Source organism: Callorhinus ursinus, unplaced genomic scaffold, assembly GCF_003265705.2.
Source record: "Callorhinus ursinus isolate GAN/ISIS: 27379988/994484 unplaced genomic scaffold, GSC_fseal_2.0 scaffold97, whole genome shotgun sequence".
NCBI classification, from domain to species: domain Eukaryota; kingdom Metazoa; phylum Chordata; class Mammalia; order Carnivora; family Otariidae; genus Callorhinus; species Callorhinus ursinus.
Genome location: NW_027397159.1, coordinates 2144811 through 2158511, shown reverse-complemented (window position 1 = coordinate 2158511; position 13701 = coordinate 2144811). Strand labels below are relative to the sequence as shown.

Here is a 13701-nt window from a genome sequence, read left to right as displayed (position 1 = left end):
GGGACTGTCCCCGTGAGGACGTGGTGTGACTGCTCTCTGCTTGAGGCTTGACGGCCGTGGAAGCCGAGGGTGGGTGGGAAAGCATCACTGGGGGCATCTCCAGGGTGAGCTCTGAGCCTGATGGCCGAGACGCAGGGACAGCGGCTTCTGAGGCCGTGTCCATGATGCTCGGTCCGCCCTCGGCAGGGAGGGGGGGCGCCTAGCAGGGACCAGGGAGCACAGCCAGGGTGACTCTAACCTATCAGTCCAGGGGCCCTAAACCCCAGTAATAACGTCAAATAAAGGGACTAACGGTGGGGCCTGTCCTTTCCCCGCATGCCCTCCTCTTCATCTGATGTCCCATGGCCTTGAGGACAGTCAGCCATGCTGGCTGCTGGGCTCTATGTGGCTCCTCTGTCCGTCTCCCCAACGTGCAGATGCCATACTTCCTTCTGTTAGAGGCCGACCTGAACCCAGCGGGCACTGGGCCACGTGAGCACAGTCGCGGGGATGAACAATGCACCTCTCTGTACACAGAAAGCGACTGGGAACTAAAAACCAGGGAAGTTACATCTTCCCAGATGGAACCACAAAGGTGTGATGACACGTGCATTCGCCAGGGCAGCCGGGCACAACGTGGCACAGCCTCCCATGGGGTGAAGACCCGCACACAGGAGAGAGCCTGTGCGCAAAGGATCTGCCACGGGAGCCCGGCCAAGCAAAACCGAAGAACAGCAAGACGCGCATGACCCTGTGACCTAGAAGTCTGCATCCAAGCAGAAGATGCCCAGTCGCACACGTGACTAAAATGTGGGGTAAACGTGATAAAATCCTGCACAACAGCTGAGACGGATGTGGCCCAAGCACAGCACCAAGTACGGTGGAATGGGACAAGAAACACGGATCTGAACAAGACCACGTATTTTCTTTGAATGTAAATATAACTCACACAGAAATTATTGAGAAAACACCTCAACGTCTCCGTGCTGTGGCCACCATGAGGGCACAGGGAGGGGTCAGGAAAGTAAGAGCATCCAGGGGACAATTGCTTGTACCTTCTAGAAGAATAATACACTGATATTCCTTGTACTGCTTCCTGAAGTCTAAAGTGACCCATAATTCTCAGCACAGTGAGAACATCTTTGAAAAAAATAAAAAGGAACACTTTCTGAGACAAACAGAAACTGGCGCCGGACCTGCGCTAAAGTTCAAGGTATATGATGCTGGACAGAAACTTTGATCTGCAGGCAGAGTAGCTAGAAATGGATGAGAGTGAAGGAAAATGTGCGACTGTTGTCTTATTTTCAGTGGCAACTGACTGTCTGAAGCAAAACTTCCAGCAACACACGGTGCGCTTACGGCGTCATCATGGTCCAATGAGCGACCAGGGTAGCGCAGGGCGCGACACTGCTGTGATGTTGAAGACCGCAGGCAGAGTGGTGTTCTGTCGCTCGAGGTGGACAGAGAGGAACCAGAGACACACACACACTGGGGGCCCTGGGACAGCCACTACAGAAAATCACACAGGAGCTCAGAGGTCAATCATGGCGATAAAGTGGCATTGTAACAAACATCCCAAATCCAAGTGACGTAAGAGGAGAGAACACAGGAGACAAGGAAGAGATGGGAAAATCTGAAAACAGGCAGCAAGACGGCAGGTTTCCATCCAAACACATCCATAACCACATTCAATGTCAATTGTCAAAACCCATGGATCAAAACCAGAAATGCTCCAAGGGGATAAAAAAGCAAGATGCCGCCATATGCAACCTAAAAGAGACTTACTTTAAATATAAAGATGATGAATAAAGAGGGTGAAATGTAAGGTGGGGAAAGACACAGCACCCAAGCACGGAGCAAGAGCCAGAACAAGTGTGTCAAAAGTAGGCCACGTGGACTTTAGAACAACCAACATTCCCATCAGAAGGGGGACACGGAGCGGTGAGGGGTCAGTTTCCAAAAAGACAGAACAATCCTAACGGGAAAAGCACGTAACAACAGAGCTTCAAAATACACCGAAACCCCAGAGACGGACAGATCCCTCACGACACGGAAACATCACCGTCCTCTCTCATGAACCAATGGGACAAGTGGGCCAAAAAGCCATAAAGTCATAGAAAGCCACATGAGCACCATCAACGCAACCTCACTGACATTTCTAAGACAGCTGCCAAGAGCAGACTTTTTTTAAGAAAAGATAGAGCATTCTCCAAGACTGAACACATGCTGGGTCATAAAACAAGTTCTTAGAAATTTAAAAGGACTGAAATTAAAATTAAAAAAAAGAATGTTTTCATTCATGTTTTTTCATCAACAAAAATCAATCAGAAATCAGGAGCGGAGAGATCTCTGGAAAACCCCCCAAAAGTCGGACTAAACAACATGCTTCAAAGCATCGCGTGGCTTGAAGAGGAAGTCACGAGAAAGGACAGAGAATAGGTTTAATTTGATGAAAATGGGAGCCACATGCGGACACCGTGGGACATAGCCAAATCAGTGCTCGCAGGCAAACACACAGCCCGAAACGCTTGCATCAGAAAACCATCAAGGCCTCAACGACCAAAGCCCACACTCAGCAAACGAAGCACATGGCAAGCAGACGGGAGTAACCGAGGGACAAACGCAAGAGACTGAATCAAAGCAGCTGAGCACAGAAATGCGGTGGAGAGGAACCAACGAATCCAGAAGGCATTTCTTTGAGAAAGATCAACAAGGCTGACAAACCTCTCGTACGAAGACCAAGAAGGGAGAGAGGAACGCAGACACCAAACGTGGAAGGGGGACACCGGCACAGGCCCTCCGATAGGAGTGCGGGCGCGAGGGCCACCACCAACTCCGTGCTCGCACTTTAAACACATTTCGGACAAATTCTCCACAGAACCGTCCAAACTCACAAAGAAGTAGATGGCCTGAGTAGTCCTGTGTCAGCCGGGGACATTCAATGGTGGCCCTGGTGGGTGTGGGGGCAGAGGACGGGGCGGGGGGAGCGGAATGTTCTTTGACATCATCTGTGATGTTTTTGTTTTCTTCTTGAAAATATAAACATGCTAATAATTATAAATTTGGGGCAATGGATACCTGCCCTTGTTGGAATATTCTTTGTACTTTACTCTGTTCTTAAAATGTCTTCAAAAATAAGAACCAACAGGCCATTTCGTTACTACCAAACTCCATCTCCCCTATTCCATCCATAAAATATTTCCCTGTGAGGAGCGTCCCAAATGAGGATGACAATCTCTAGGTGGACGTGTCTCTGCATTTTCATAATTTGCAAAGAAACAAGCAACAGGCTGCAGCCGGCTGAGCCCAGCCAAGGCAAAACCACTGCAATTAGAGCGTCGGTCATGCGTTCTGCGGGTGGCGTGATGTGTGCCCTCAAGGGCACAGCCAGAGGAAGGCGCTCTGGGGACAGAAAGCAGCAAGATTTGCTGGGTGCTATGCGGGATGGGCTGCGTTTCCTGCTGTGTGGGGAGCAGAGATGGGGATGAAGCGCACAGCCATACCAGCACCTTGAGTCTCCCGGTCACTGAGTGCAGGGAAGCAGGGGGCCCTCTCTGACCCACAGAGCCCCTGAGAGGACCCCTGACCCCAGCCCTGTGTCCCCAGCCCCGCCCACCCCTGATTTTCTCTCACGCTCACCTGTGGCAGCTCCATGGCCCCGGGCGGGCGGGGGAGGGGGGCCTGTTTCAATCCCTGCTCTGACCGTGGGGGCCATTCGTGGGGGGCCACGCCCAGAGGAGCATCATGAGCACTCCACCAGAAGGAGGCCCCCAGACAGTGAGTGGGGCGCCCGTGGAGATCAGCAGGGATGGGGGTTCAGCAGGGCGGGGGGCGGTGGACTCCAAGGCGCCCACGGAGTGCTGAGAGGGACGCCCTGGTCTGTGCCTGGGCTCCCAGAGCTTCAGGCGGGGCTGATGTCAGCACACCACAGTGTGGCCATCAGCCATCGGGGCCACGAAATCCTGAGAGGCCCACACGCCCGCCAGGATAGAGCCGCTCGCCCAGCCCTTCCCGGCCACCTCCCCAGCGCGGCACCGGCCCCCAGCACAGCCAGGGCCCCGGTGGTGCCTCGGTGGACCAGGTGAATGTTTTGAAGTGGCCCCGGGCTTTAAGGGCTGAGTCCTGCTAGGTGCTAATGTGGCCTCCGAGAAAACCTGGCCTGCACCTCCTCAGGCTCTTGCCCGGGTCCCAGGCCATTGCCAGCATTTACGGGCAATGCAACCCTGTTGCCTCCAGAAGGGTGGCCGGATCCTAACTGGACCAGTGTGGGGTGGGGCCTGCCCCTGGGCACCGTGCGCCCACCGCACCTGCTCCCCTCCCCATCTGTCCCCACCCCGGGCCCCCCGCAAGCATACCTGAAGTCCAGGAAGGCACAGTACAGGAACACCAGGTTGCTGTTGTTGGTGGCCTCGCTGCGCTGCCTGTGGGACTGAAACGAAAGGGCGGATATGCTTCGTGAGGCCACTGGGGAAGCCAGGCTCCTGACACCGAGCTCGACGCCCCGCCCCCAGCCCCCGGGGACCTCGGGGGAGTGTCGCTAGAGGCCACTGACTCCGTCTCAACCCTGCCGTGGTCACAGAGGGCCACGGCACCCGGCCCACCGCACCCCCCCCTCCTTTGCCCACATCAGCCCAGAAACCAAGGCCCTTGCCTCAGGGCCTTTGCTCTTGCTGTGCCCTCCCTTGAGGGTGCCCCCCACATTCACTGTGGGTCTGTGCTACATGTTACTCCCGGAGGGACCTTCCTGCCCATTCAAATGGCACCAGCCCATGCAGCCCCACCCTTTCCTCTTGTTTATTTTCTTCCCAGCTTCGCTCACCACGCAGCAAGTTTCGTATTCACGTATTTGTTTGCTTGCTGTCTTCCCCCCCACCCCGGGAAGGACCCCCAGGGCCTGGCCAGGGAAAGCACACAGCAGGTGCCCACTACAGACTGGCTGAATGAGAGGACAAAGGAACAAACAAGCCACCAGATCAACCCGAGACCTTGTTCTCCCTGAAGAGAGAACACTCCAGCCCCTGGACTTCTCCGGGATGCCAGCCAGGGCGCTTGGCCACAGCTGCTCTGCCCAAAGCAAATTGCAGGGGGTCCGCCAGGAGCCATGGCAGGAAGCTCGGGAAGCCAGGCTGCTCCTGGACACACGCTGTCGCACAGACGACCAGTCACTAAGTCAGGACGTCTTCTGTGGCTGCCCGCCGCTCCTGCCATTGTCTCATCTGCCCACGAGACCCCGCCCCACCCCCATCTCGGGGCTGCGTGGGCCAGCGTGTGAGTCAGCCTTCTGCAGGGCAGGGGGGCAACAGGATGGCTCCGCCAGCACCCCAGCTCCAGACGTAGAAGCTCCTCTTTCCCAGCGCTGGCACGTGCCTGCAGCCCTGAGGGGCGCCCTCTGGACCCACCACAAACACCGTCCTCTGCTTCACGCTAGAAGCGTGGCTGACGGTCCCCGAGTGCACAACACAATGATATTAATGCCATTTATTCCTGATATCTTGGCAAAACACAGAGCACGTGGAAGTACTGGCTGTGTGAGTCACAGGGGAAGCACCACCCTACACACCAGTAGGCGTGATCCCCAATTTCCAAGAGCACCTGCAGGGACATCCACCACAGCACGGCCCACTGCGCAAGGCTGTAGGAGAACGTATGTCAGAAATCAACAGGCTGTCCTCTCTCTCAGCACATGCCACATCAGGGCAGAGGGACTGGCGCTCAGGGAGATGAGCTGAGCTGAACCTCAAACCCTAAGAGAAGCCGGAGGGGCCATGCCGCACAACCCCAGACTCAAGAGATCCGTGGGAGCCTCCATGAAACCTTACTCTGTTCCCAGACTCTTTCCGAGATGCCCAACCACGTCCCCGATGCCACCTGGGTCACCACAGAGGGTGGTTTTCCAAGTGCACCACCCAGGAGCCTGGCATGGCCCACCCCAGCACCCCATCACGGGCAGGAACCAGGCTGGGAGCCAGCGCCTGGGTTTTCACAAGCCCTTGAATTTGAGAGCCACTTGCCCCTCTAGTCCTCTCAATGTCCCAGCTGCTGTGAGCACCATGCTCAGACATGGAGAACCTCATCCTGCAGCCGCTTGGGGACAGAAAAGGTCATCAGCAGGGGCACCACAACACACGAACCCACAAAATCTAAAGTACAGATAAAGACCAGGTGCTGGCCCCCACCTGGAATCACCCAGGTGTCCTTGGCCCCGAGTGGCCCTGGGCCCAGCCCCCAGGACGGCATCAGGGGTCACTGTTCACAGCAGGTGCACTTGTGTGTCCCCGTGCCACGGAAAGGCAGGTGGACGCCAGCCTGGAGCCAGGCTCACGCGGGGCTGGGGTGCTGAGGCCCCGAGGAAGAAGTGATGTCCTCCCCCACTGCCCACAGTGTGGAGCCGGCTCCCCTCCCTTCTGGCAGAAGGGGTCTCTCCCAGTCCCCTCCCTCTGACTCCAGATCCATATTTGAGGGGATTTAAAAACCAGCCCTGACGGCAGCGAGCCCAGCACGTGTGTGGTCAGAAGGGTGGAGGAGCAGACCGCACTCCCCGGGGTCTGAAGCCAAGGTCACACCCCAGGCGGGAAACTCCTGCCCTGGCCCCCGGAGCCCCTCCCGGCGCGGGAACAGCAGACCGCCTCCTCATGTCTGGAAGTGCAGCCCAACTGGAACAGACGCCCTCGGCAAGTGTCCAGAAAGGAGGCCTAGAACATTCCCAGGAGCATGATTTGTGAACACATGGGGAGCAGCCCTGCCAGAAAGAGGAAGGTGAGTCATCGTGTCATGGCCTGATTTCCTGGGGAAATGTGGGAGGCGTAGACGCAAGTGTGGGGACTAGGAAATGAGGTGTGCTCACCGGGGTGTGGAGGTCCCATCATCGGAACTCCTCCTGTGCCCCGAAGCCGAGGCCCAGCGGTCGACAGAGAGAGGGCCTTCCCGCAGAGAGCTGGCCCGGCTTCGGCCTCCTGACTGCCCCAGACACGCCTCCCTTGGGTGTCACACGGGCCCGCAGAGCACCTTCTGCAGGGTCAGAGACTTCCTCAGACAACCCAACTGCTGGGGAGACGCCAATGGGACTCATCAAGTATTTATTTCCTACTGTCCATAATCAAGGTACAGAAAAGCTTCTGCTTCGCAGGAGAGGAGAAAACTCTATCAGATAACAACCTGTAAATGTTCCTGGCTTAGAAATCCATTTGCTTTTCAGCCAAGTACATAGTTTTTCCTACAAACGAGGCAGGTCGGGAGAATTTGCCTGTCCCTGCCCCAAGCAAACACACAGAAGCCTCCATGGTCCTCAATTCTGACCCTCAGTAGAGCCGTGGAAGGACTCAGAGGCCCCATGCCCAGCACAGGGGGCAGGTGCTCCAAGACGTTGGCCGGCCACCCCCGCCCCCAACCCAGCTCATCTCACCACAAGCCAGGGGCCAGGGCTCCAAATGGCTGAGATGTCCCACCTTGGAGGAAATCAAGAAAAATGGAAGTCATGTTGGGGGACTGATGAGGAACCCCTTCAATCGGCCTCAGAAGCCTGGTGTGTGTGGATGTGTCTTATCTTTGTGAGCAGGGCAGGTGGATGCAGCCCCTCCCCACGGACACTCACACAGAGAGGAGACAGCTGAGGAATCACCTCCAGAAAGAGGACGGAGGGCAAAAGGTCAGGGAGAGGGGTGAGGCCTGTGACCCAGTGGAGCAGGGGCTTGCCGCCCCCAGGCAGGGCCCTGGACAGGTGGGCAGCGTGGGGAAACCGAGGGCACGCCCACGTGCTGCTCTCACCGTTCACCCCAGGCTGCGTCGGGACCACAGGCGCCCTCCTTCAAGGTGTCAATCAGGTCATCCGAGGACACCCCCAAGGCCCTGACACAGGCCCTCCAGCCGCCTCCCCTGTCCAAATGCTGCCGGAACTCCCTCCTGCCCAGGCCCTTCCAGGCTCATGAGGCCCCTTTGAGCCGGACGTGGCTGGACTCTGGTCTGTCCTTTCCAGGGACACGTCCTGACCACGCCATGTAGACGCCCATGTGATGCCGGCATGAGCTCGTTTCTATCTTCAGGTGACAGCCCACCCCCTCCCCCGCACCTGCCTCTTCCGTGCACCTGCAGCTGAGCACGGCTGGAGGTCAGCACGCACCACGGCCACCCCGGGACCAGGGTCAGAGATGCCCGCCGGAACGTGGGGCTCGCACAACTCTGGAAACGAGCTTCCCCGACCTTCCACTGCTAGTGTGCGATTCTGGGACTCTCCAGAGGGAGCTGCATTCCCAACCGCGTCCACCCCACATCCTCTGTCCTGAGGACTTGGGACCCTCGGCTGGAGCTCCCCCGGTCCGCACGTGAGCCGGCGCCGCGGGGGTGGACACTTCTGGGACGTTCCACGGGGGCTGCCATCAGAACGGCCCACCTCTACCTGCAACCAAGAGCGTTTTCAAGTCCTCCCCCGGAGCCCAGGTGACCCCAGGTCCTGAAGTTCTCGATGGAAAAGGCGCCAGCAGGGCCGGCCGGGACCCCGCGTGCAGCGCAGAGCAAACCCCAGGAGCCGGAGGGAGGCGGGGCGTGGAGGTGAGGGCGGCTGCGAGCTCACTCTTGTCTACATTGGACTTGAGGGCGTTCCTAAAGGTCTCCATCCCCATTACACACGAACGAGCTGCAGAGATTCTCGTTTTTTACATTGAGCCACAGACGCTGTGCCTGTTTGGTGCTGTTCCCGGAGCCCGACGCTGCCGCACACATTCCCTTCCATTCCCGCAAACAGGGTTCGAGGCTCCTTCCCGGCCGGATTTCCAGTGTTTCCCTCACCCTGGCCCCCGCCCCATCCAGTTAACCACACGGACACCAGGGGTCCCCAGAAGCCCCCCAGGGCAGGGCACCCCCAGACCCCCGTCCCAGCCCTCACCGCCCTCTCCCTTCTCGTCCAAGAGAGGAGGCTGGAAAACAAATCAGGATTCGTCTGAATTCAGACAAATTCACACAAGTTGCAACAACGTCTTTCGTCTGCGACATTCAGGAGCCTCAGTTTCCTGAATCACTTCCTCCCATTAGAAAATATGCTCCTTAAAGAGCCAAGCGCCATTTATTTCTGTTTGGTGCTTCAGAAAATGCCTTCCATGCGCGTGGAAGCCCAAGATAACACAACGGCCCCAGCACATGGGGCTGCTTTATCTGAAAGAAGACGGGCTACAGAAACAGTCCTGACGGAGTCACCAGCCGGACGTACAGAGCGAGAACCCAGGAAGGACCCCACGTGGCGGCGGGAACGTGAGTGCGGAAGGGGCGGAGCAGCTCCGTGAAGGAGGCACGGTTGTCCCAGCACACAGTGCCGGGCCCAGCGGGCACCCGCGGGCAAGTGCAGAGACCCCCACGCACACCTCACCTAAACCTCACACCTCACACAAAATCGACTGAAGGTGGGTCCTTCGTTAAGTGTTAAACATGAAACTACAGGGCTTTACAAGATAACACAGGAGAAAATCTTCCAGACCTGGAGCCCACTGAACAGGACTTGGCTAGGACGCCAGAAATACAATCCATAAAACTTAAAAAATCAATAAATTGGACTTCCTAAAAATTAAAAACTTCAGCTCTGTGAAACACCCCATGAAGAGGATACGAAGTCAAACTACAGATGAGCAGACAATATTTACAAACCACTTATCTGACACAGGAGCGATGTCTAGAATAGATAGAGAATTCTCACAACTCAACTCTAAGAAACAACACAAAGAATCCAATTAGAAAATGGGCCAGGGCCAGGAGGAGACATCTCACTAGAGAGGACACACCGAGAACAAACGAACACCAGAACAGACGTCAGTACTACCAGCCGCCAGGGGATTAAGACCCACAGCGAGAACAAGGAAAATAAAAACCAGGGACTGCGGCAGATGCAGATAAGCTCGCAGACGCTGCATTGCTCCCACCTCGCTGGTGGAAAGGGCAATGGAACAGCCACTCTGGAAAACAGTCTGGAAGTTCTCAAAAAATATTAAGAACCCTTACCCTGTGACCCTACAGTTACACTCCTGGGCATTTATCCCAGAGAAATACAAGCTGTTTCCACAGAAAAACCCACACACGATTGTTCATAGCGGCTTTACTTGCACAAGCCAACACCTGGGGACAATCCAAACCTCCTGTGCAGGCTGAATGGTTGTGCACGCTGGGGCCCCCCGTGCTGGGGGGCTACTGCCCAGCCTTGAGAACAGGCAAACCAACCACCCGGGCGGGCCTCGGGCGTTCGGCTGAGTGACAGAAGCCGAGCTCAAAAGGTGACACGCGGTGTGACTGTCTTCACACCTTTTTCTCAGAGGACGGATTATACAGATGGAAGGCTGGCCGCCCGTTAGGGATGGGAGGCGGTGCAACAGGAGACGGTTTGGGCGGTAGAACAGGTGGGCAGCTCGATGTCCATGGTGGTCCCGGGAGTCCACCCCTAACTCACACCAACAGCCTACACGGCGCACCAACGCCCATGCTGGTTCTGCAGCTACACGCTGAGTTCTAGCGTCGCTGAACGCAGGGGGAGACTGGGTGCAGAGTACACGGACCTCCTTCCACACCTTTGCAACTTCCGGTGAATCTATCCCTATCCTGAAATAAAGGGCTTTAAAAGGGTGAAACCCGCATGGGGTCAACTCTAACGAAGCCAAGTTTTCCAGCTGGAGGCCCAGGGGCTCTCGGAGGAGGGGACGGCACCCGCCCACTAAGCAGGGCTTCAGCGTTTGGGCACAGGCACATGTAATCTGTCCATTGGCCAGCGAAGGGGCCCCCAGGTAGCGGACTGTGCTGTCGTCCCTGGGGACGAGACAACCCTCCCCGGCTCCCCAGCACCTCCTGTTTCCACTGCCTGTTGCCCACTGAGAGTCCGCCACAATCAGCACACCGAGGACCCTGCTCCTTCCCGGAGCTTCCTCCCACCTCCTGGGGCCTGGTGGCCCCGCAAACACCCACATTTGCATCCTGAGGTGTGTGCTTTGTTCTCGCTGTGAAGCCCAGTGTCTCTTGTGTGGTCTGGGCCAGAAACAAGGGAAGCTGTTCTTCCTCATTCTGCGGGGTGTCCAGCCACAGCCCCCTGCCCCCGGTGTCAGATTCCACCCTCCACCCACATCAAAGCGGTCAGCCTTTGCTTCTAGACCTCTTTCTGCGATATTTTTCTTCCCAGACGCCTCTTGCTCATGGAATATTTGTGTTATAAATTATTTCTTCCTGGACACCTGGTTTGAATTTTTCAAAAATGTTCTGCAAACTTAATTCTAATGTCATCTGTACTGTGATACAAGAAAGAAAAGAATCAGCACTTCAAACACGGCTTCAGCCATGGTCTGCTGGCCTCTCCCAGGGTCTCTCTGCCATTGCCTCTCGCCCCTGCACTGTGGGGCCCGCACCCCCAGAACCACTGCGCAAGCTCGGTCTCTGTATGGGTGGAAGGAGCGGCCAGCTGTCCCAAAATCAATCCCCTTGTTGGTTCCTGTTTCCAATGCCACATGTCTGAGTGTTTTCCTACAGCCAGCAAGTCTTCCTGGATTGTAAGCTGAGGTTTGGCCTCTAACGTACGTCTCTACATTTGTCTGAAACAAAGGGCTGGCAATCGAAACAGATTAGTGCTGCTTCCACGCCTGTCAGCCCTCCTCAACTGGGAGGAAAATGTATTGTTTTCATTACACAAAGTACAAAGCAGAAGTCTCAATATAAACCTTTAGCTGCAGGATTTGCAGATATTCGGGAAATTGCAATTATAGGTATGCCCCAGGGGGCCACACCAGGGAGTGTAATACTTTTATTTCTATGCAGATAATAGTATAAATTGGAAAGGTTACACAATTCTGATCTATTTTACAGCCTGGTTCTGTGGCTGCTAATAATAATGGGTCGTGTTTGTAATCTTAAACTTGAATATAAACCGCATTAAAAATGATGCTGTTTTCCCTGAAAGGTGAGCAGTCTTATTCAGAGGAGGGAGGAACATAGAACCCACAGCGTGCCTTCCAGAACCCTTGAGGACGCAGGTGCTCAGGGCACCCTCCCCACTTGGGCTCTGTCAACCCCCCATTTTCCCGTTTGCTTCTCTATTTTACATGCTCACAAGTAAAATCCAAAGTTTCCTAGGGCTTAAACACACACATGGAAAAAAATCCTTTTTTTAATAAAGAAGATCAGTCCTCCTTTTAAATTATTTTCCCACATGTTAAGAGAACACTTTTCACAAAGGTGAAATTATGACTCTCAAACAGATCTGAAATGAACACGTACTAAAGGATTTATTTAACTCACTAGTGAGCAAAGCAAGCGTTAAGATGTTACCGCCACTTCTAAGGATCCAAAGAATCATACCAGAATGAGCCATTGGGAAAGTTGAAGAAAATGTGCTTAGCAGACAGGAAACTGGCAAAACTGATCAATATCCCCAGGGACGTAATCATTCAGCTGACTGTCCACGTCTGACAGACGAGACCTCAGTGGACAGAACAGATGATCGAAACGCCAACCGTGGAGCCAGCAGGCGGCGGCACAGAAGGCAGGAGGTCTCCTGACGGAGGTGGACAGAAAACGGTTTGCTTGTCCAAGAGCCAAAGGTCCTGGAGTGTGAGCATGGCCCCAGGAACTTCTGAAACCAGCACCTATCCTTCTTGGGGCACAAAAACCAGGCCGGAGCCTTTGCAAACCACTGTGTGTGCTTCTGGGGATAGGCTTTCATTGAACAACACAGACATTCCTGATCTGGCAGAGCGCGCTGGCAGACGTGAGCAGCCATGAACAAAGAAGTGTTTCAAGAAAAAATGAAGAAGATGTTTATAACACGTAGGGTCATCAGTATGAGGAAGAGGAAGAGGCGACCATGAACCCAGGGAAGGGAAAGACCGAAGGGCAGACAGGGAGCAGCGTGCAGAGCGCACGCCCGTGCCACCCTGTTCTGCCTGCGGCGGGCAGGCGCCATCCGCAGAGGAGGCCCTCAGAGGAGGCAGGGACGGCCCCGACAGGGAGAGACGCCTGGACCACCGGCACGGGCCGTCCCAGCCTAGGGGCTGGGGGTGGGGGGCTGGCTGTGAGTGCATGGCCCGGCTGCACATACACACAAGGACTGCTGGCCCTGAGCACGGGCACAGTGGGCTGGGAGAGCCCCCGGAGCTCGGGCGCTGGGACAGAGCCTGGCAACCACACTCCATCCCTGGGGCCACCACAGGTCTGGCTGCTGAGGCTCATATCCGCGCCTCGCAGGGCCCGCACCACGTCACAGTCCCTGTGGCCCCATCCTGCTCATGAAAGCACCCCCGTCTTCGCGGAGCCTCGCTGAGCCGCCAAGGAGGCGTGTGTCCTAGCGCTCTGCCTTCTAGCTGCTCATGGCTGTTCATGCTGGGCTGTCTTCCCGTGGTTCCTCCCTCTGCCCAGTCCGGAGACAGCCCTTCGCTGCTGGGTCTAAGTTAGTCCGTGGCTTCTCCCCCGACTAGCCCTTGAAACGAGAAGCCCGTCCCCACTACAGGAGGGAAACGGGCTCGGCAACGTGGCGCCGCCTCACCATCACCCCCAGGAGCCCTGAAAGCCATCCCTTGACTCCCCGGTGACAGTGACCGTGAACGAGGGCTGTAACTGCCCACGGGACACCGCCGTCTCGCTCCTGACGGCAGGTGTGCCGGCCGCGGAGCCCACGCTGGGGCCGAGGTCAGGGGCAGACAGGAAGACACAGAGACAGGAATGCACAGTGACCCGTGGCTGGTCAGTGACCCCTGACCTCTCGGAGCAGGT

General features: G+C 56.1%; 1 protein-coding gene across 4 annotated transcripts in view; it reads right to left on the bottom strand.

The window, feature by feature from the left end:
* ADGRD1 (adhesion G protein-coupled receptor D1) overlaps positions 1–13701 on the bottom strand; it is a 126751-nt gene that overhangs the window by 42654 nt on the left and 70396 nt on the right. For all 4 annotated transcript variants that reach the window (XM_073888842.1, XM_073888843.1, XM_073888841.1 and 1 more), the window contains one exon: positions 4335–4408. In XM_073888842.1, coding sequence (XP_073744943.1) covers positions 4335–4408 — 74 coding nt within the window. The remainder of the gene's footprint in view (positions 1–4334; positions 4409–13701) is intronic.